Source organism: Brienomyrus brachyistius, chromosome 3, assembly GCF_023856365.1.
Source record: "Brienomyrus brachyistius isolate T26 chromosome 3, BBRACH_0.4, whole genome shotgun sequence".
Taxonomy (NCBI): domain Eukaryota; kingdom Metazoa; phylum Chordata; class Actinopteri; order Osteoglossiformes; family Mormyridae; genus Brienomyrus; species Brienomyrus brachyistius.
The window spans coordinates 16,336,281-16,360,184 of record NC_064535.1 but is presented as its reverse complement, the minus strand read 5'-3'; the positions used below and the strand labels follow the sequence as shown (position 1 = coordinate 16,360,184).

At 43.1% G+C, this 23,904-nt stretch overlaps 2 protein-coding genes across 5 annotated transcripts; both read right to left on the bottom strand.

Moving 5' to 3' along the window:
* Positions 1-272: 272 nt before the first annotated feature.
* mlc1 (modulator of VRAC current 1) lies at positions 273-6,871 on the bottom strand. 2 transcript variants are annotated; one of them, XM_049009063.1, is made up of 12 exons: positions 6,743-6,871; positions 5,167-5,424; positions 4,850-4,939; positions 3,943-3,996; positions 3,533-3,634; positions 3,044-3,145; positions 2,872-2,943; positions 2,569-2,685; positions 2,414-2,470; positions 1,514-1,636; positions 1,130-1,282; positions 273-818 (listed from the first exon to the last, which is right to left on the bottom strand). In XM_049009063.1, the coding sequence occupies exons 1-12, from the start codon at positions 6,752-6,754 to the stop codon at positions 738-740; spliced, it is 1,221 nt and encodes a 406-aa protein (XP_048865020.1). In that variant the 5' UTR covers positions 6,755-6,871; the 3' UTR covers positions 273-737. The 2 variants fall into 2 exon arrangements, with proteins under 2 accessions (XP_048865020.1, XP_048865021.1); XM_049009064.1 differs by having other exon boundaries at positions 1,130-1,279.
* A 3,427-nt stretch (positions 6,872-10,298) lies between these two features.
* Positions 10,299-19,523, bottom strand: si:ch211-214j24.10 (uncharacterized protein LOC558894 homolog). 3 transcript variants are annotated; one of them, XM_049009028.1, is made up of 9 exons: positions 19,354-19,523; positions 18,407-18,755; positions 18,155-18,253; positions 17,410-17,550; positions 15,926-16,789; positions 14,800-15,765; positions 11,981-12,751; positions 11,483-11,515; positions 10,299-10,968 (listed from the first exon to the last, which is right to left on the bottom strand). In XM_049009028.1, the coding sequence occupies exons 2-9, from the start codon at positions 18,642-18,644 to the stop codon at positions 10,919-10,921; spliced, it is 3,162 nt and encodes a 1,053-aa protein (XP_048864985.1). In that variant the 5' UTR covers positions 18,645-18,755; positions 19,354-19,523; the 3' UTR covers positions 10,299-10,918. The 3 variants fall into 3 exon arrangements, with proteins under 3 accessions (XP_048864985.1, XP_048864986.1, XP_048864987.1); XM_049009029.1 differs by having other exon boundaries at positions 18,164-18,253; XM_049009030.1 differs by lacking the exons at positions 14,800-15,765; positions 15,926-16,789; positions 17,410-17,550; ... (1 more) ...; positions 18,407-18,755; positions 19,354-19,523 and adding an exon at positions 14,164-14,318.
* Between the last annotated feature and the right edge of the window lie 4,381 nt (positions 19,524-23,904).

Sequence of the window (23,904 nt, the reverse complement as noted above, 5' to 3'; positions counted from 1 at the left end):
AGGTTACTGTCCAATACCACAACCTTTGTATCCATCCCTCAATGCTTTCATGTTTGCATTGAATCTTCGTTTTTTTACTGACAGCATCAGTGCTATGCTTTTTTCCTTCTGATTCATAACAAGCAAAATATGTGTAACACTGAATGACTCTTTGTGAGGTTACATTTAAAAGCAGGTTTCTGGCCTCCGCAAAGAGCTTAAATCTGAGTATGACCCAAAATTAGAACCAGGATAAACATTATCCCTTGCATCAACAGAGAGGGTCGGGAACGTTTTGCAGGGTTTCTGAGCTTGGCTTTATTTGTCCCATACTTCCACACAGAACAAACAACAAGTGATCCTGGATTTTAATACATTGTATTTATATTGAAATAAAATCTACGCTAATATACAAACCACTTCAGCTAATATACACAACAGTTGTTTATATAAAATCTAATTATACACAGCATCTTGAGAAAGGCTACAACACTACATGATGGACAGAGTGACAGGGTTCAGACCAGCCTATGTGATGCACAGCAGAATTAGGGTCTCTGGAGGTGACTACGACGCCTGGGCCTACGGACCATGCACTGAAGAAAGCTGATTGTTTAAGCGAGTTCCAATCCCCAGAGAGACGTAGGTACACCGTCTTTTCCTCACCTCTCTCCAGCTCTCCTAATACATAACTCCACCTTCTCCACCCCTTCCTTCTTGTTCCCTCTCCATCCATTGCTCTCCATCCACCATTCACTTCACTGAGCCATTTGGACCACCACCGCCTTCCAGGCTTTGTCCTTGTCAAACTCATGCATAGTCCCATTCGGCGTGTTTTGCTGTGTTTCAGGGTTTGATGGAGAGAAAACGAGAAGTCTGCCATGTGCAAAAACTAAACTTCATTCTATTTATATAGCGATGTACAGCCACGCCCGGGAGTAATTCGGGTTAAGGGTCTTGCTGAAGATCAACAGTGAAATCACTCTGCCAACCACAGGATTTGAATCAACATCCTTCCGATCACAGTTCTAACACAGAGCCACACACTCCTTCAGTGTTATCAATCCACTTCACCTGGTGCTTCAGAGTGACCGTTACAATGCTGAGAAAAAAATTAAATTCTTTAAATAAAATATGTGAGCGCGAGTACCTGGAGGGGCTGCTGCGGACGCTCATCCCACTCGGGCATCCCTAGGCGGAACTGCGTCTTGTAAACAGCGCAGTGCAGCACAGTAGCCAGGGTCAACACAGCCTGCACCAGCAGCAGCACCATCAGAATGAGCAGCAGGACGTCATAAGACTGCTGCGGGGGGGGGGGCACACACACACACACACGCACAACTGGTAAATGAGATATTGCACTGGCTAAGAACACATATGTTGTTATTGTTGCTCTAGATATTACAACTGTTATATTCCTTTGGCTTGGTTTTATTTGTAGCAATAGAATTGTTTTGCATTGCAATGTTGCCATGTGTTTATTATCTGTGAGGTACATGGCGACGGGAGCTAGCCGTAGCATAGCATTGCTAACCTTAGCGATGGGCACCTCATGTAGAAAGATCTCGACGAACCTCAGCAAGCTGCAAGACAGGAAGCCTGAGGCGGAGAAGAGCAGGGGGGATGTAACGCTGCTGATAACCATCAGAACCTCCACCTGCAGAGAAGCACTTAGTCAAAGTCCGGTGACAGTACATTCTTAATCTGAGGGAAAGCTGGACCAAGGGAGAAAAAGCAGACCTATTAAACATGAACAGTGAGATGCTAAAAATATGGATATGGTAGGGTGTTCTCCTCACTTGGTTCCCTCAATCAGAAAGGCAGGAACACAACACTTTCAAGTTTGCTTAGTAATGGGGCAAGGATGTACTTTATACTCAATAACCCAGATCTGGACAGTTAATTTCTGTGGAGAATCACATCTGAGCTGCACCATGTTAGCAGGGGCCATCTTGTAATCATTATTTTCATGTTCCAAGAAATCTACAATAGAAGGCTTGTTCTTTTTTGTATTCTGGTATGAATGTAGAAGTAGTTGTGATTACTCAAGGCATAAAATATAAATATAAACATAAAATGCGTTTTTTTTTTTCTCATTTCAATTTATCATGTGGGCTGGCTTTTGCCTAGGTCACCTAAAAGCAATACTTTATATGCTATATATATTTTAATGTTATATATATTATAGTTATAATATATAACCACATTAACCAATTTCTAATAGCCCAGAAAAGAGCAATAGGCATGGAATTTACATTTTCAACTAATTGATAGCAAGCCCGGAGACATGTTCTCCCTCCCAAATGATTAACTGAAGGATTAGAGTTTCCCAGGTTGCTTGGTTCCCGTGAGAATTCAAAGCTACACATTGGCCACCGCGGTCCGTGATGACTCATCAGTGCCTGCTGTAGCTGCGTGAGATTGGTTGACTCACCAGACACTTGTTTGGGTATTCTGCCACCACGTGGCTGGCGATGGCGCTGGGGAAACACTTGGAGCCACGCAGAGACACAGGAAAAGCTCAGATTAATCTCAATAACTAAAATAAGACATAAATACCAACCACCCTCCCCCCATCATGAAACTCACGGCCACCAGGATCCAGAAGAATGTGACAGATAGGTAAGGCCCAGGCACTAGGGCATCCATGTTGAGAGCAATGATTCCTCCGAACACAGCGGAGATGCCTACTATCACCTCAATTACCTGAGTGGGAGTGTGTGGTGAAACAGAAATTATTTTCTTACTATACATTTTCTTACCAGCAACTATTCTGGTAGTATAGATCTGTTGATAACATATTTTGTAAAGTATATAGATGCAACACAAACAGGCAGAAGCCAGAGAGCCAGATGTGACAGGAGAACAGTTTCACACTGCTAGCAGACTCACAGAGTAGGCCTTGAGCAGGCGGGTAGGCAATGTCCGCGGGGTTAGCACCACCGGTCTGTCATAGGTCATCAGCTGGAGTGGAAAGGATGCCAGTGTGATGTGTTAGAAATGAGGGTGAAAAAACTGCAGGTTGAAATGCAGGCGTCATAGTGATTAAGGACACACAACACACCTTTTTTTGGCTGCAGTGAGCTTCTGCAGAGCGGGCAGATAGAATAACAGTGCTGGCCATCAGGATCTCTAGCAGAATGAGCAGGATGAGGTTGAAGTTGATCTAGATCACGGGGGTGGGTGGGTGTTAGGGTTTAACAGTGTTTATCCACCATAGCCTTTTCAATAATTCAACTGCCTATTTGTATTCTGGAGAGACATGTTCTGAGCAAGTCTGATGTGCTCTTCAGATGGAACTAGTTACACAACTGGCATTGTACTGGTAAGAACTCAGCTGGTAAATAATTCATAGAATGTGTGAATTTATGCATCTGTGTTGTAAACTACTGATAAAATCAGCACAAGTGAGATTTGCAAAGAAACACAAAGTATGAAAGTGATTCGCAGGTCTGCATTTCATTCGCACAGCCTTAATCTGATCATAGATCAGTGATAAGTTTGTGCAGAGCAATATTAACATACACACAAAAAAGTCCAGAAACAGACTCACGTTGATGGCAGAGGGGTTCAGCACTAACTTACAGCCAAACCAAACCAAGCAGGTGGTTGTCACAGCAAATGTGGACACAAATAGGACCTGGAAATCTGACACCTACAATCAAGGGCACAATATTTAACCACAAGTAACTAAGTAGTTATTAGAATCAAGGTTTGTGTCTCTAAAAACACACTAATCAACTATGTTCTATATTCCGGATGCCAAACCCTACGATCTGATGAATTTCTAGATAAGATTTTGGTTTGGACAGCATTAAATCTGTTACAGTTTAAGTAGCAGAACTGGAAATATTTTGAAAGCAGTGCTAGGCAGTAATTCATAGTTCCTAGTTTTCTATGTCAAACTGTCTTTCTGTGTAAAGCCTCCTTTGGGACAGCTGGGGAAGCTCACACAGCACTCACAGCGATGTGTCTGTTCTTGGCGATGGTGAAGCTGGCCACCGCTGCAGGGATGCCCTGGGTGAGAGAGACAGAGCAGAATGCTTCATGCGCAACCATCGTGCTAAACCAGCTAACGCTAAAGCATACAGGAAAACCCAGTCATCCGTTTTCCATTCCACTTATACAATACAGGTTAATGGCGTACATGGAAAACACTGTTTAAACAGGAACATTCGGCTGAAATAAAGTTTCTAATACCTGAGCTACCAGCCAGCGGCACCAGATGAACAGTCCTGACCCAGCACTCAGACCCCGTGTGAATACGTGTGTGTTTGTCTCAAAGGAAAGCTAGATGGGGTATGTGAAAAGATGCATTCCAATGTACCTGTAACTTGTCTGAAATGGAAATAAAGCAGCTTTGTAGTTACCAAAGTACACACACATGTGAAAGGTGTGTGTGAGTGAATGGTGTGTGAGTGTGCCCTGTGATGGGTTGGCTCCCCATCCTGCGTTGTTCCCTGCCTTTCTCCTGTAGTGTGCAGAAAATGGATGGAAAAACTAATAAATTAATTAGTCTTTTATGTTTTTAAATATCTTTGTAACAATATACCAGCCATGGAGATCACTTGATTCCTCTTAATATGGTAAAACCCAACATGAATATCTTTGAATGTCATAGCTACTGTACAGTTTTTATGTTGCACTGAAGACCGGTTTTCTGCTGTTTCCTTGAGTACTTCTTGCTAAATAAAGGAAGGTGGTCAACTGCCTTTGCCTCAAGGGGATTGTACACATGTTGATTATATGTGGTGGGAGTTGGGATCCCACTAAGACGTTATTTTCGGATGAATTTTGGCAGATTCAAAGTCACTAGAGCAAGATGGCCAATAGGCTTCTACTGTGACGCTTCTGGCACAGGTGTACTCACAGAGCCTGCCGCACAGCGCAGATAGTCCATGGCAGCAGGGAAGACATTGCCCAAGTATAGAGAGAAGCCTGCTGTTATCAAGAGGCTGCCCTGAAAGACATAAAAATAAACACAGTCGACCAATCAGATCATTCATCGTTTATGCTCTATCAAGGCTGGTTATTCAGGAAAGGATGCAAAACAAACAATGATAGATAAGCAGATTAATTCTCAGGAATGCACTTGAATTGACTTTGTCCAAGCCCTGTAGGTAACCCCCACCCCAATGAGGACGCTGTAGTGCCGAGCCCCATAGGTAACCCCCCCCCCCCCCTCACCCCGATGAGGACGCTGTACAGCCAGGCCCTGTAGCTAAGGCAGGGGTGCAGGGGCTGGGCTTGTGGAAGCTGCAGGTCGCTGGCATGAACATCCACTGTGTAGCTGTCCCTGTCGGGCCGCTCTCGCTCCGCACGCCGTCCTGCCAGTCCGCTGGGACGCTCCTGTGCACCAGAACGCTCGTAGCTGAACTCCTCCCGGGCCAGCAGCTCCTCCCGCTGAGCCGTGGGGGGGCTCCTGGTGCTCTGGTCCACTCTCAACTACCGGGAAGAGTAGAGTGTGAGCCCAAGTCACCCAAGAACCAGCCCACTGCCACCACACTGCCTGATGGCTTGGTGTGAATCAGGGAGGGGTGACAATGCTTTTGGTGGCACTGAGGGCATTACATTGCTTTCCGGAACATGATTATTTACAAACCCCGTAGCTATGGAAGCTTGATTATGTAGCACTCCTGGAAAGGCGTGATAAGCAAATAATATAGGATGATTAATGAGCAAATGAGAACTTCCAGAAAACACATTCTTAGCCAGCTTGGCATGCTGTGCTGAGAAGAAACTTCACTGTAGAAATGAAAGACTTCAGTGTTGTTCTGAAGCAGGTAAGCAAAGAAAGAATCAGCACTATACAACTATGTACAGGTGGCAGCCAATGATGATCTTTGGCCCTGTGAACAAACATAGTCTCACAGTTAACTTACAGATATATCTGTAAGCTTTTGGGGTAGTAAGATGTCTGAAGGCATTTTAATTTAAAAACACCAGTAATGAAACAAACAATATAGAGTCTGTACTTATTGTTTGGACTAAATGTAAAATACCAGGCTATTAGCTTAACTACCTGATGAGGAAACGTGTTTGAGAGACTTTAATTTCTCTGACTATTCAAATTTACTGTTAAAAGCTAAATGTTAAATTTCATGTATGCTTAAACAAACAACTCATAACTGGAAAGCAAAGAAGTATGATACTTATAGAGAGTTTATTTCAAACACATTTCTACCAGTAGGCTAGTTAACTGACACATCAATAATTTTCGTGCTCCCTACCCAGACCAGGTGAACCGGTCAATACTGGCCTCGTCACAACAGCTTTTTACAAAGATGTTCTACGAATGACAGAGTTCTACAAACTATGTATAGTTTCCTTAATCTGTTTAACAGAAATCACAGAAAAAAATGTTTACATATCACACAAGCCTGCAGAAAATGGCTAGAGGACAAAAGTAACATACCAGACATTAAACATTAAGCAAAGCCCAGTTTTCACACCATAGCTTGTCAGCTAGTATGGTAACCCAACCATTTCCAGCTGATTACTGATAAACAAAATACAGTCCGAGGCAGGCATGGCAGCCATGTGAAAAGCAAGCATACGTGCGGAGATATTTGAGGCAATCAGGAACGTTAATTTAGAGATCTTTGAGGATGGGAGGTGGCAAAGCTACAGCCAAAGGTCACTTCCAAAACACCCCACCCCTACCCAAAATGTTTTATTTTTCCTGATGGTGCTTCCCCATCCCTCTTATCCCCCCCTCCCCCCGCCTCCCTGACGCACTGTGGCGGCCTTGGTCAGCTCTCACCTGTGTTTCCATGGGCAGCACCCTGTCCACTACAAGTTTTCTCTGATAGCAAGGGTTCGAGATTACGAAGAGGCAGCTTGTTTCTCTTTCCAGAAATTCTTCCCCTCTCTCTCTCTTTCTCCCACTTTTTTGTTTTGGGGTGGGGGGGGGTGGAGCTGATCTTTTCAAAGAGGGTAGAAAAAAAAACTTCAAGAGCAGCGCCAGGCCGCCATGGCTCCTGAATGACAATGAGGTCCTTGGAAACGAGGCTTACGCTTGGGACTGGAACTGACAAAAAGGCCCCCACCCCTCCCCGAAAGCCTTTCGCTTCACAGCTCCAGAACTGACCAAAATTACTGTCTCTTTGGGAAAAAAAAACCCACAGCGCACCCCCAAAATGCCCACAACAAGAGTGGATGGTAAAAAACGGTAGAGCGGGCTTTGAGGAATGGGACCGTTTTGTCTGGCCTGTCTTAGGGCTCAGGCCTGTAAAACTCTCTGTGTAAATAGTACAACCAGGGCAACTGCTGCAACTTTTCCCTCCCTGTTTTCGGTTGTTGTTTCTCATGTAGCGGGACTAATGAATATTAATTACCAGAAATTAATCTTGCCATTTCCGTATTGTTTTTTAAATTATTTTTACTTTTTAGATGAAACAGAGATAAAGAAAATAGCTAAATGCCCCGAAATCTCTTGCAGAGCATAACAGGAACTGACAGGACTAGATTTAGTGCCTCCATTTTGTAAGATTTATGACGCAACCTAGGGAGGACCCTCAGAAGTGCCTGTGGGCAGTGTGAGTATGAAGAAATTAAGCCTATGTAGGAGTACAATGTTCAGTCCCTCTAAAAAAAATTCCCATTCAAAAATCATTTTAGGGCAGCCGTATCCTTGGATACTTCTTCAAACACAATTCCATTTGCCTAGTTATACAGCACAAACACACAACAGATACTCAATTTAGAGAATATTGGCACACAGCTCTTATACTAAATAACTGCACCACCAAAACCCTCGGGAAGAATACAAAGCAGCATTTATAACATAAATTTAAAACTTAAATTAGTAAATAAGTTCACCAGGGATACAAAGCAATATGGAGTTTCCCTTTAAGACTAATTTATGACAAGTAGTTCACAACCACATGCTTCTGCTTGTATGAATGCGCAACTAGCAGACAGCACGTCTGAATAAACCTAAAATAACAGATGGCGACATTAGCTTTTATGGCAATGATACACTAACAGAGGGAGTTGACCTGGTACACTTGATGAAGATACATCTCAATGGTGTAAACACGGCTGAGAGATGGTCCTGCCAATCCCCATTGACGCTGGCGACACAGTGCCTTGGCCTCTTAAGGCTCTTCAGCACAAACAGCTCTGAGAACAATGACAGGCCTGTTTCCACTGGATGGTTGTATAACGCCTCCCCTCATCTTCTTCCTGGCTCTGGCCTCCTCTCTCTCTCTCCCTCTCCGTGATTCTCTTTACTCGGCTCTTTGTTTATTGACTTAACTTCCTAAAAAAAAAAAAAAAAAATCAGCTTTCTAACGAAAACCCAGAAATCCCAGAGTGTGAACATTATTTTTTTTTGGAAATAGGCTCTTATTATTCACAATATTCTTTTCAATATTTAACCAAGATAGGCTCCATAATGGACTGGCATCACATCCAGGGTGCCCCCTGCCTTGTGTTTGCTGGCACAGACCCCAGCTGCCAACAATCCTGCACTGGATTAGAAGTTGGAAGATGAATGGATTTACCAAGACCCTACAAAACATATACTCAGGGCGTCAACTTGGGCCCCCTGCTTGAGTTGGCACTTTCAATCTAAAGAAATATGGGTCCCACATATAATTTGCCAACCAGGCCAGGGACGGGCCCCCCTTGGTAGATTTTGCTAAACGGGTCCCTGATCTGGGGCCCCTATAAAGTCCTGGGCCCCCTTGAATCGGCCAGGGTATCCAAGGTCCCCTGCATAAACTAACCACATTGCAACAGAAAGTTAATACCCTGCACACAATGATCACAATGTAAACAGAAGGACTGAAAGCCCATTTCACCAGCCCAGCCCCTGGCTGCATGGGTTCAATTTTTACCCCTGGAATGAACAGGCCTCTTCAGAAGGCTGTGACTACAGATATTATTCATAAAATCATTTTTGGTTCAGAGAAGTATGGAAGGTGGCTCCTAACAAAGGTTTGTTCTATGCAGGAGGGTCCAGAACCTATACCAGAAACCATGGGTACAAGGCAGGGAATAACCTAAGATGGGGCACCAACACCCCACACACATAGGCAATTTTGGCAACTCCAGTTCACCTTAGCATGTTTTTGGATTGGCGGGAAACCAGATAACCCGGGGAAATTCCCATGACAAAAAATGTAGAGAACAAGAGCCAGAGTGTGATCCAGAGGTGAGAAGCAATGGTGCTAACAACTGCGCCACCATGGCAACCCTTCCCTCGCATCTCGAATACAAAAATCCCAAAATATAGGCCAAAAAAGTGTGATTCTTTCAGATATTAGCAACAATACCATCAGTTTATCATCAATAAGCTGAAAAAAATGGAAAGATGATTTTTTTGAGCAGACAACTGTCTGTGACACGAAAATAAAGACAGGATGATTTTTGAAATAAGCTTGATAAGTTTTGTCATTCACTTGCAGTTCTTCAAAGCAGCCAGGAGAGGGAACCGGGAACCGAAAACCGACCGACAGTGGTGAGAGTGAGAATTTACATTTCCCATTTCTTACACTAGAGGTCGCACTTTTAGTCCCAGAGACATTTAAATTATGCTGGTATCATTCCCAGTGAAGCCCTGCCTTGATTAGCTTTGCACAATTAAGGTCAAACCAAAGATATCATCTTGGGATTTCAAATCTTTATTCAGTCCTTTATAACAAAACTGTGTTATCTGACAATGCATGTGGAAAAAAAATGAGTTGAGTTTGTCCTAAAAAAATATTTCCCATGGGTTGAGCCTCACTGAAATAATAAAAAAACAGGTACAAAATGAGCTTCATTATTGTTTAGGTGCCCTATGATGACCAGGCATCCCATCCAGAATATACTGCAGCCTTGTGTGCTATAAAGGGTTCATGCCGTCACTAACCTGACTGCAATAAGCAGCCAGAAGACAGGTAGATGGTTTACTTAGGAGTTAAAAATGACATTTTAAAATTTATTAATATTTCAGTGTTCATAAAAGGGAGGAATGTATTTAGGTCTATATTAAACTAAGACTTTTATTAGCAACAGGGTTAACAAGAATTTTGAGACTTTATAAGCCTCAAATGGGGTCACAGAATGACACAAAGCAGGGCTCACTCCAGATCCCAGAGAGCAGAATGACACACGGTTTGCCTCCGGCTCTCCAAACCCCTTACCAACCTCAGAAGGCAGGATCAAACCAGCCCAAGTGAACAGAATTCAATCAGGACCTTTAGTGAATGATCACCAGCTTATAGGTCACACAAGAAAACTGCAGCAGACGACTGTCAGTGTCATGATTCCAGAAATGGAAGTTCTTACAGAGGAAAAGCTATTTCAGAACAAAGAACATTAAGCTGTAATGAATAAGCAAAAACATGTTTATTCATTTTTTATTATGAAATACTGCTAAATTTCCCCTAAAACTTCTTCCAGTGTACTGTAGTTTCAAATGGTGGACCACACTCTCAACCATTATCCTTGCAGGACCTAAGCCAAACATTAGCCATCAACTTTACTGTGGAATCGATCTGGACAGTGCTGCACATCATTCAGCTTAATTCAATAAATGTCTGATCATTTTCAGTGTTAAAAATATATATTTAAGTTAAGCTCTAAGAATCAAACCTAAGCAAGGTTTGGATAAGGAATACAAAGTTTGGTCACTATTTAGAAGAAAGTGCTTCATCAATAAATGAGGGGGACAAGGTTGTCTTTAAAACTGCAGGTCATTAAAACAGGCTTAAAATTAGCTCTCCATAACACAAAAAAATAAGTTACAATTTGCTGTGAGCAGCAAGGTCCAATCTGAGGCAGGCTCTGTTGTAAGGCATCAGAAGTCCAGTCACCTTTAACGTCGTCTTAAGAAATTAGTCTAAAGGGGTTCTGTATGTGTGTTTTCACTGCAAATGAGTGATGAGTGCAAGCATGTGTAAAAAGTATCAATCTGTGTGTGGACAGCAGGATCATCTATGTAGGTCTGCTAAGCTGGATGGTCCAACAGGTCCTTGTACCAGACGACCTTCGCGGGATCTGGAAGGGTTGGAAGATAGTTAGACCTGCAGCATATTCATTCATACTACATGAAAATTTAAACACCTACTGGGCCAGGCTGCTTACAGAAAAAGCCCAAAAAGAAAGTGCAAATTTACCATTAATTTAGAGCAGCATGTAGCTTATTTTTTTAGAAAACAGCAGTAGCTTTCCCATCTTAGAGATGGTACCCAACTGTTTTTTTTATCATGTGTGACCCCTTGCTAAATCCTCATGCAACCATTCACATTACTTGACTTTGGTGGGACCTGTAAGAGGACCTGGAGTTTACTGCGATGTTCTTAATGGCATGAGAACCTCATGAGTACAGAAGCAGTTGGGAGAAATAAGTCCTCATTCACAAATCGATCAAACTGCTCTGCATTGAAAGATTGGCAGAAAATTGGACATGCGTCATATATTAAGAGTCCAAGCACATTTCGATAGTAACCCAATGCAACTGTCCTGAATAAAAGTGTTCACTTTGCTTTTTCTTAAGGATAGGAGACCTCACCTTCTTCATGTTGTCTGTAAATGGCATCCCACTCTGAAAGAAAAAAATATTTAGCATGTAGGCATATTTAGTATGTAGTGATCACACTATGTACTACTGCAACATACTGAATCCTTTCACATGTTAAATCAGATTTTTACGGCAGTGAGTAAGCTTACATCTGAGCAGGAATCACTTCTCTAAAGGACGAATTGGGGCAATTGATGGCCCATTTTGAGCCTCATGGAAACTTTACTGCCTCAACACAAGAACCAAGTTCTTTTTCATTCTAGCAATCACACATTCACAGGTTGTTGATGCGCAGTCAATGAATGTGCATGCATGTAATCATGTGGTATAAAAACGTAGACTATCATGTACTTACAATGCCATCACCATGCTCAATACAGAAGGAGAGTACTGAGACATTTTACACCATAACACGTTTAGACAAGTACTACTGACAAGAATTGGAGCAAACTCGTGTCTGACTGCAGTGAAAAGATCGTCCGCTCTCACCTTGAGTGTGGTAGCGTAGCGCTTCCACCAGATGACGGCAACCAAGCAACAGCTCTGGGGGGCTCTCAGCCTCCAGCCCACACTTTCCCGCCGGCAGCATGGACACAGTGGGAACAGACCCATCAGAGACGAGAAAGTCGTTGCCAGTGGGGTCGGTCACGCCACTACCAAACGAAGGAACGAGGGGGGAACCATGGGAGGGACCATTCTGTGCTGGGGGTCCTGAGCTGTCTGCATTCTGGGGGGAGTCGCTGATAAAACTTAGCCCCCACTGGTTCTGTAGGAGCACCCCAATGCCAGGCAGGTCTTCTGCCACACTCCCCACTCCGCCTTGCTTCACCTTTGACGCGTAGCTGACTGCTGGCTGCAACTTGGCAGGGCTGTCCTGCACAGGAAATGCTGGGGGAGGCTTCAGGAGCGACAAACTGTCCTCAACCCATCTCTCCCTCTGTCCCCTCTCTGCAGCCCGACCCGCCCTTGGAGCCTCCTTCCGGAAGCTTCTGCTGTGAGGCTGGCCCCTGCGTTCTTTTTCCCTGTCAGGCGTGGAGGTGTGGCCGTATGGGTGCCTGTGTGTGTGGTTTTCAGACAGGGGAGGCAAATTCTGACACGTGTCCCTATTGACTCGCCCTCCTCCGCCGCCGCCGCCACCACTGTTGCCTGAACCAGGCGAGAGACGTCTGTTTCGGATTTGGGACTCTGGGTTAGGTGGCGAGACCAGGCCAGTAGTATCGCACAGAGGATCTGATTCACAAACACTGACCTCCCACGTACCTGCAGAAATAGCAAAGGCACAATTTCACTGCAGTTATATCGAAGTATTTTGACAAATGGCATCAAGAATAAAACTGCCTTTTAAAAATATATAAGTTTAATACTTCCAACACCCCCTGTGAATCACACTAAATGATTTAAAAAAAAAAAAGGAAACAAATTTACTAAGCTTTCAAGTAGTAAATCCACACATAAGTAAAGAATATTCTAAAAAAGCAGAAAGGAAACTGCATGCTTCTTACTTCCTTATACCATCACCTAAATGGAAACAAAAATATCTTCGGGGAATGCAAGATTGAGACATCAAGTTGGCCCTTTAAACGCACTATTGCCAATCAATGGGACCGCGGAGGTTTTTGCAACTCCTTACGGAGAACTTCGTGCTACTAGATCTGAGGATACACAAGGTTAAAGACCCTTCAAAAACTTCACCAGTATAAAGCCGAAGGTTCAAACAAAACGCCATGCGATCGGCCCGAACAAGCGCCACGTCAAAGCAGCCAGCAGCCCCGCCGGCCAGGTGACGGCGTGCAGCCTGGAGACTGCTCGACACGTGATGACGACACGCTTTTACGCAACCGACTAAATAACGTTAACCAGTCACGTAACTAGTCCAACTTCGGAAAGCCTCAGTGCCGGTAGTTGCCTAGTTAAACCCAAACAAACAGGCAACCAACTCATGGACTTTGTCAATGATAAACTTTATACTTGGATACAGTAACGCAGCAAGGTCAGCTGGCTTGCAGTTAGCTAGCTAGTTTCCTAGGTTTGGAAGCCGTCTTCAAAATCATTAACAGTATTACCCACTGCTACCTACCCAAATATAACCAACAAAAGTAATTAAGAAACAGACTAATTAACTACTGCGTTATAAATTGATTATATCTAGTTGAAGTATGCCAGCGCTCAATCATTACGAGTTATGCCTCTCAGCCCCCCTCCCCTCCGCCGCCAGCCGACGGTCAGGATGGTTCTGGAAAAGAAGCACGGCCCAGGCCTGGGCTCATCTGACCACGACCGGCCTGCGACGGCTCGCCCATTGGCGATACGTCAAGGCCGGCTGTTAACAGCAGACGAAGTTAACCTGGTTTAAAAACGGGAACGAAAGAAAAACTTGCCATCACGGGTTAAACGACGGGCTCCGTCGACCGTGTGGCTAACATGCTAACATGCGCTCAAGCGGCAGCGAGGCTAGCCAGCCGGGCCGGACCGGTGACAAGTCTGGGAGATCGTCAGAACAACTCTATCGTTCGGTCTACCTGGATATACGAGTCTAATTCGGGCTCCCATAGATACGGCTACGCGTCCAGGTTTTCCCACAAAAAGTTTCTCCGGACTAAATCAGCCATTCATTCAAAACGTGGACCCCTAGTAAACTATACCCCGGAGACGGTTCAGCGTAGCGCCCTTACCTGTCTTGATGTGCATCTTTATCTCTTACCCCTACGGAATAGCGACTATATAAATGGGTGACCGGCGGGAGGATACGCGCGCGACAGCACTGCGTAAGCGAGGTGGAAGTGAGCGCTGGGAAATGCCGGATGTGAAGGCATTAAACTCGGGAGGAGAGGGCGGGTTTCCCGCCCACAAGCCAAACATCAATCAAGCAACACAGCCAATCCGGAGATGTGTCAACACCATACTTACGCTCGTGGCGGCATGGAGGCTTTTAGTCAAACATGAACAAAATACAACTGCAAAACGGGCCACTAGCCTTTAAAAAAATAATAATACCATTAGCAAAAATATGAGAGGTGGTGGGTTATGTCTGCTGCTTTGATTTTTAAGCTGATTATAAACTTTTGTTACAAATATAGTTTACACGAGTCCTGCATCTGCTGTATGTGTGGTAAGTTTATACGTTGTTTAAAGCTAATAGGTGTCTCTTTATTGGCCATAGAGTATGACTGGATGGGTGTGCACGTGTACCCTACAATGGATTGGCACCCCATCTCTGGTATACCTAGTACCTAGGTTACCTATGTGCTGCCTTAGATGGACTCCATGTCCCAATGATAGTGATCAGGTTAAGTCTTACTAAATCTCACCTTTTCTACCACTTCTAGTCACACAGTATCCTTCAGCCTCATCTTCTGGACTTCGTTTCCGTCTGTGTGCATAGCGCTGGTCTCCATCTCTCTCACCTTTACTTTTTCCTCTGCTTACAACCCCAGACATTTTGTTTCCTCCTCTTTCATTCTTGTTTTTCCTCCTCCATTCTCTCCAGCCTGTCCTTCCTGCTTCTGTATATTGTTTAACACCAGCATACTCCGTCTGACATTCCTGTGCCCATTTCGTCACATTTCGGTGTTTATTAACAAGGTAATTATATTCTGTATGTCTGGGGACACCGTGTCCAGATGTCATATCTGGAACCTCACTACAGCTGCACCAGTCCCCCATCCTGTCCCTTCTCTCCACTGCTTTTACATGAACCCCATCCCGTCTTTTTGGGTTCGTGTCTGGTGGACCACCTCGTCTCTCAGGTCCTTTTCCCATATTTTCTGGAACTCCTTTCCTTGAAGAACTCCTCTCTTCTTTCTTTCCCTCCACTGCCCTGCCCTTTGCTTTACTATCCATACTATCGCTGAGATAGTCTTGCCTGCCTGTTTTCTTTGACCTTTGAGTTCCATTAAAGATTTGACTGCATTGAACCTGTTCTATAGCTCTCACTTGTGCCTCTCTCACCATCACCTCCATCGTGTCCTTTGCAGATCTGTGGCACTCTGACTGTGCTTTTTGTTCCCTAGTGGTATCTGGGTGCCCTATACAAGGACCTATTGTCATCTTTTCACCCTCTCTCCCTTCCACCATATAAATGGACCCTCCCAAGGTGATGCCATACTCCACTTTCTTCAGCCGATTCTCTGATGCTTTTTGGTTTTTTGGCTCCCTTGTTTGTTTCTCCTGTGCCATGTTTGCTTTCTGGTCAGCTTTTACAGCAGTGTCTCTTTTCAGCTCTGCTTTTCCAGTTGTGTTTTCTGTCTGTTTATTTTTCTCCATCTCTCTGATCCCTAGAAGGTAAGTTAAAACAAACTGTCTTTGAATAAGATATTACACAAATAATACAAGCATGTTTAGATAATAATAATAATTTTTTAAAGCAAATCTTTAAAGAAGATCTATCAGATACTCAAAACTGTAGATTCTCCTACTGTAATTTACTATGCTGACCTTTAATTTTAGTCCCTAACACTCCAGTGGTTTTTGTCGTAATGACTTTCATGTCTCTCCTCTGCATTTTTTTTTTATGCATGCTTTTCTTCCCAGGCTCATACTTGCTTTTACCCAGCCATTTCTGTCCCCTTTGTTCCTCATTTTTCTCCGGTTCCTCCTCTTCTCCCTTCTCCTTATTTCTGAGGTTCCACTTGTGATTTCCAGGTTCTCGGGCTCCTTTCCCTTCACTTTCACCTGCTTCCCCACTTTCCCCTTGTTCCATGGTGAGCTGGGTGGAGCACATGCTCTGCCTATGCAGGCACCGCTTACGGTGAATGAAGCGGGCCCTTTCCAGAAAGAGCTCTCGATGCTCTAAGGTGCTCTTCTTGGTTCTTGAGAGGTCCCTCCATTGGTTGTTGGCCAGCTTGTTCTGAAAAAAGCTAGAAAAGTGGGACTCGGTCTGGATGAATTCTGTCCTGCCTTTATCTGACAACCATTTCTGATCAAGACTCCTGTCAGTATCTTCCCTGCCATCATCCCTCTCCCTGTCTACTTCTCCATTCTCATCTCTCATAGCTTGAATATCATCAGAACTCCAGGATTTTCTCTGCTGCCTTCTCTCCTCTATGCTTTGCTTTTCTCTGCTCCCTTGTCTCATGGGTTTCTTCTGCTTAAGCCCAGAAGCACAGAATTGAACCAGCCACTCTGTTGCCTCCTCTCTTAGCTCTTTCAGGCTCTCCCTAAGCACTTTCCAAGCCAGCAGAGTTCCCTGTGCCATTATCTTCTGAGTTGCGTCTAGTTCCTCATCTTGATTGCATTCCTCTGTTGCTTCATTTAGTGCACCTGCCTTTAATTTTCTTCTCTTTTCCTCTTCATTGCTCCCTAGATGTTTAAAAAGGACAGACACATAATGTTAAGCCATTGTCCATGTTGTACCTTGAATTTAAATAAATCCATCCATTTTTCATAACTATCCAGCGCAGGGTCACAGCAAGCCTGGAGCCTGTATAAGAAAGCACTGGGCAAGATGGAGGGGACACCATGGATGGGATGCTAATCAATTCAAATACAGATAACAAATTCTTAACTGATTATTTTTAATTGTTTAGCCACATATCTTCAAAGTAACTCCTGTATATTACAATATATTTTTAAAATCTGGTATGCTATTTGATATTGTGCTGAAGTGTTTCAGGACTTGAGACATTATTCTATCAGTTTGGAGTCTCTGGCCACTATGCCACCTGCTTGTGTAGTGCATATACAAGTTAAAAAGAATCAGAATTACTATTTACACAATTTCATCTGATTCAGTTTGTGATTAAAAAGAAATATTTTGCTTCAGGATGGAATAATGTTCAAGCAACAGAAACACACTGAATATCACCGGCTTCCATATATAATTAAGCTTTTTTTACATGCACAATACTCCAGTGTATCTCTGATAAACAGAAAGTGACTAATAATTGCCAGTTTGTACTGCTGACTATTGCAAAAGCTACCTGCTCTGACAGGCTCCTGCTCTTCTGGCTGTAATTTAGTCTCCAGACTGTTGGTCTCCTTGATTTTGGAAGATTCCAGCACAGTTTGGTCCATGTAGCCTCTTATACAGCTTGGTTGGTCAACGGATTCCACTGCAGAGACTAAAAGTAATGTACCCTTACCAGAATTTTCTCGTGCAATATTAAAAACGTAATGGCCAGTCTCAGGGGTGGTACAGTCACAGTGATGACTCAGATCTTTCATAGGCTTTATGACTTTGTCATATAAAATATTTACAGGTGACTGTAAAACAGTTTGACTGCCTGATTTTAGGGGAATCAGAAGCATCTGAGTCTCCTCACTCACAAAACCAATTTCATTAGTTTCCTGCACAGGTCGGATAGATTTCTCTTCAGTGTTTAATAATATACTGGTCATTTTAATCATGCGTTGCTCACTCTGCTCCTCTGTGTCAAGAAATCCATACATGGAATCACTGGAGGGTTTGACCTTCATATTTAGTGATGCATGAGTTAATTCTGTCAGGGTGATCAACATGGTCATGGTTAGATTTATCAGTTAACTTTCTTATGGGACAGTTTGTAACCCTGATATTAGGGCAAAGTTTAACGGATGTTATGAGAGGCAGATACACATGGCCCTGTGTTGTCACCGATTCAGTAGAGGACCCCAACACTGACTGATCCTCAACACATTCTTTGTTAATTATATAGGCAGAATGCAATTTAGGCTGGTCATTAAAACCTTGTATACTTAGAAAGTCCTCGGTAGGCTGTATCCCAGGCTGATCCATGCAGGCTTCACAGTTTCCAGATTCATCGGTGGACTCTGGGGCAGTTTGTTCTGTAAGAATGTCAGAAGGAGGGTAACATTTAGTATATATCTGTGGAAAATGACTAATGGGAATCTTTTCAGTCAAATGTAACATACACTGGTCAGAATGGTCTTTCGAGTTAAATGAGAGTTTTGTAATTGCCACTGCATCCTGGTATTTACCAGATTTCATCACAGCTTGTTTGTCCTCAGAACGCATGTCTTCATGGCCCTCTTGGGGATCTTCTCGATGCTTTACCAGCACAACATGGGCTGTTTGTTTGTCTGTTGGTATCTCCAGTTCACAAAGAACTTTCTCATTCTTTTCAACATCTTTGTATGGTCTCTTTTGGTCTACATCTCTATTACCAAAAGCACTACTTTTGACTACGCACTGATCGTTTTCTGCTTGCATATCCATTCTACTGGCACGGAGTTGGTGTCTGACTTCTCCTCCGACTGTGATATGCAGATTGACTGTGTGAGTACCCTGATATATTAGGCTTGTTCAATTATCTCACCAGTCTGTCAACTGAAAAAAATAACAATAAATAAAATTCACTTTTAATGATGCCTGATTTTTTTCTCAATCAGTGGGCACATTGTAAACATTACAACAAATGAAATTACTACAGAACTACCAGAATATTAAATTACCCATTCACATTAAAAGAATTTTACCCTGCATTAACCATGAGTCGCTCCTATTGGACTCAGCCCTTATGGCAAAGTTTCACTGATATCAGTATGCCAAGGACACAGCCAGCGAATGATTTGCTAGGTCAAAACCAAAGGTGTAGATTTGGATGTGGATGGTAGCGACATCCCTGCCTATTCTGTGGGAGTAGTGTATGTGTTTTAGGGGGATGGGGGTTCTGGCTGATTTGGTCCCTACACTGTCAGAAAAAGGGTACAGCCCTGGTACAATTTTTTTTTTCCATAAAGGTACAAACAACATTAACGTATCCCAAATGTTACAAAAATGTTACTCAGAGTTCATTTCTGTACTTTAAAAGGTACAGTTAGGGTACAATTGGAAACCTAGATATTAATTTCCAGTAGTGATAGTCGCTATAAAGTTACGTTTGGTTAACTAGATTATAAGGTCCACAATATAAAAAGAAACGTACCTATGCAGCTGTAATCGCTTTTAATTTATCGATGTTTTAGTTGTTCATCGTAGTTCATTACGTATTAGACAAATAATTAGAAAACATCTATTATAAACATAACGATTCACATCATATCACTCGCTGTATGTATGTTAGTCGTATTAATCAGTATTTACATTTAAAATCAATTTTAACGATTTAAAACACGTCCGTTGCGGTTTAGTCCAAACGTAAATGGCAGTTCGTCTTTATAAGTGTTATCTTAGTTGTACCCCAATGCAGACCCGGGTTTGCAAGTGTGCCAGAAGGTAACTCAGCTGAATCAGAGACGGTGGTTCCACACAACTAGAATGCATATTTTGAAAAGGAAACTTTTTTTTTTCAGTGAATGCATTCACTTTGTGTTATGAGAACATAACAAGGCTGAGTTAATCTCGTTGAATGTTCTCATGTCTAATTAAACCAACTGAATGGTGAGGGATCATACATGTTTTTCATTAGAATAAAATAAAAGCAATATAAAATATTATTAAGAGACAACAAGCAATAAATATGTATTTCCTACTAAAGCCATGTATTGCCACATATGGTAACATGTTTAAGTTTTATATTTTTCTATAGGCTTTTCCTTTGAGTACCTTACATGTGAAGTGTGTTTTTTGGTATGAATGTGGCCATAACCAATCAAGATAAAACACTGACTTGTAGTCAACATATAAAAAACATCAGGCATTGCCATATATAATTAAAATAAGAAAAATGCTTCATAGCCTTATATGAACCGTGCTGTTTTTTCATATGGGATGGTGTCCTGTGCGTATTTAATGTAATTCATAGTCCCATTTAATGTAATTGAAACTGATTAAACTAAATTATTTGAATGTACATGCAAAGTATCTCATATGAACATTATGCTTGGAGTAAGCACTTCAATAGGTTATGGATATCACAGGCATGTAATCCTAAAATAAAATTATAAAACATATAGCAGTGGCATTGTCATTGATTAAGCCATTCCATAATGAAAATTCTTCCACAGCTGAATCTGTAAATGATTCCAGATTATATTACATTATACCTTAACATAGAACCATAACAAACATAACATCCATCCATCCATCCATTTTCAAAACCACGTATCCTACTGGGTCGCGGGGGTTCCGGAGACTATCCCGGAAGCAATGGGAACAAGGCAGGGAACAACCCCGGATGGAGGGGCCAGCCCATCGCAGGGCACATTCACACACCATTCGCTCACACATGCACACCTATGGGCAATTTAGCAAGTCCAATTAACCTCAGCATGTTTTTGGACTGTGGAGGGAAACCGGAGTACCCGGAGGAAACCCCACGACGACATGGGGAGAACATGCAAACTCTGCACACATGTCACCCAGGCGGAGACTCGAAACCTGGGTCCCAGAGGTGTGAGGCAACAGTGCTAACCACTGCACCACCATGCCGCCCCCAAACATAACATTAGATGTTATTTATTATGGATAATATATACATTGAAACTGGAGCAGCTAAGCTATTTCTGTAAGGTACAATGCTGAAGCAGACCACTAGGATTCCCTCCCCTGCAGTTTGCCCACAAGGCACACAGATGTGGACGGTATTGTGATCCACATGCTCCACAGAACCTACTCCCACCTAGACAAAGTCAGGATCATCCATCCATCCATTTTCCAAACCGTTTATCCTACTGGGTCACGGGGGGTCCGGAGCCTATCCCGGAAACAATGGGAACAAGGCAGGGAACAACCCCGGATGGGGGGGCCAGCCCATCGCAGGGCACACTCACACACCATTCACTCCTACGGGCAATTTAGCAAGTCCGATTAGCATATTTTTGGACCATGGGGGGAAACCGGAGTACCCGGAGGAAACCCCACAACGACATGGGGAGAACATGCAAACTCCACATTGCGACCCAGATGGAGACTCGAACCTTGAGCAAGGCCCTTAACCCCCAGCTCCCTGGGCGCCGCTATGGGTGGCTGCCCTTCACGGACAACTTACTCCACAAAGAGAAAGTTGAGGGAGGCGTAAAAAAACTTTGCCCACGGGGATTAATAAAGTATCAATTATTATTATTATTATTACAGAAGTTCTCAGATGTTCTCCTCCATTGTAGGATTAGCTACATACATGAATAAGAGCACAGAAGACTTATGTAAAGGACTTTGTCTGATGGTGCAAGGAAAACAACCTGCAGTTCATCATGAGCAAAACAAAGGAGTTGGTGACAGGGAGGTGGTGCAGTACTACAAGTACCTGGCGTTGAGCTGAACAGCAGGCTGGACTGGGCTGATAACACAGTGGTGCTGTGCAAGAAAGGCCAGAGCAGACTCTACTATATCTGAGGAGGCCTTGGTCATTTGGTGTGCTTAGCAAACTGCTGAGCATGTTTTATCACTCCATAGTGACCAGTGTGCTTTTCTATGCTGTGGCAGTGGCATCACAGGCGATACAAAATGCCTGAACGAATTCATAAAGAAGGTTAGCTCCATCACAGGCCTCTCTCTGGACCCACTGGAGACAGTATCGGAGAAGAGGGTGTTTATACAACAGGATAGCATGATGAACAGTTCTGCTCATCCACTCCAGGGGGCACTATTTGGGAACATTTAGCCACTGGCTGATTTATACTTCTGCGTAGAATCTATATCATCAGCTAGACATTGCCACGTACCCTACGCTGTAGCCTGACGTGCAGCTCCACAGAAATGTAACTACAGGTGTCAGGATATGGCATAAGCTATGCATGCAGCAACCTATGGAGTAGATTCTACGTAAAAGTATAAATCAGCGTAAACATGCCACTGTCCACCCCTAGCTATAACAAGTCAAGAAAGTGTCACATCTTTGCCATAGTCCAGTGAGATCTATTTTATTATGTATCAGTTGTTTCCTTAATATTCTGTCTTTCAAGATATTCTATTTGTGTACTGTGTACTGCTTTATTTGTTTGAACTATGTTTATTTATTTGCACTGTGTTTACTGTCTTTGCACTGTTTGTCTTGCATTACTTGTATGTTTGTTTTTAATCTACGAACCTTCCCACTGTATGTACAAGAATTTCCCCCTGTCTTATTTTAGTTGCATGGGCAAAAGAGCTAATTATTATTTGTGGAAAGTATCTAATTAATAACAGAGAAGTTACACGTAGTTTCTGAAATTCTGGAAAGCATTAAAAATGAATCTTATAGTGCTGCAAATCGCTGCTACATTTGCTTATTTGTATTTTTATATATATATATACTGAACAAAAATATAAACGCAACACTCTTGTTTCTGCTCCCATTTTTCATGAGATGGACTTAAAGATCTACAATTCATTCCAGATACACAATATTACCATTTCTCTCAAACATTTCTCACAAATCAGTCTAAATGTGTGATAGTGAGCACTTCTGCTTTGCTGAGATAATCCATCCCACCTCACAGGTGTGCCACATCAAGATGCTGATCTGACATCATGGGTAGTGCACAGGTGTACCTTATACTGCCCACAATAAAAGGCCACCCTGGAATGTGCAGTTTTTTGCTTTATTGGGGGTCTGGGGACTCAGAACCGGTCAGTATCTGGTGTGACCACCATTTGCCTCATGCAATGCAACACATCTTCTTCGCATAGAGTTTATCAGATTGTCAATTGTGGCCTGTGGAATGTTGGTCCACTCCTCTTCAATGGCTGTGCGAAGTTGTTGGATATTAGTGGGAACTGGTACACGCTGTCGTATACGCCGGTCAAGCACATCCCAAACATGCTCAACGGGTGACATGTCCGGTGAGTATGCTGGCCATGCAAGAACTGGGACATTTTCAGCTTCCAAGAACTGTGTACAGATCCTTGCAACATGGGGCCGTGCATTATCTGTCTGAGTGACTGGTCTCAGACGATCTTGGAGGTGAACCTGCTGGATGTGGAGGTCCTGGGCTGGTGTGGTTACACGTGGTCTGCAGTTGTGAGGCCGGTTGGATGTACTGCCATATTCTCTGAAACGCCTTTGGAGACGGCTTATGGTTGAGAAATGAACATTCAATGCACGAGCAACAGATCTGGTTGACATTCCTGCTGTCCGCATGCCAATTGCACGCTCCCTCAATGCTTGTGGCATTTTGCTGTGAGACAAAACTGCACATTCCAGGGTGGCCTTTTATTGTGGGCAGTATAAGGTACACCTGTGCACTACCCATGATGTCAGATCAGCATCTTGATGTGGCACACCTGTGAGGTGGGATGGATTATCTCAGCAAAGCAGAAGTGCTCACTATCACACATTTAGACTGATTTGTGAGAAATGTTTGAGAGAAATGGTAATATTGTGTATCTGGAATGAATTGTAGATCTTTAAGTCCATCTCATGAAAAATGGGAGCAAAAACAAAAGTGTTGCGTTTATATTTTTGTTCAGTGTATGTATATATATATATATATATATATATATATATATATATATATATATATATATATATATATATGTGAAGTGCTGTAATTCAGATGACACCACCGAATAGGACTGCAGATATGAACCGCACAACCCACAGGCGCACTTTCCTGGT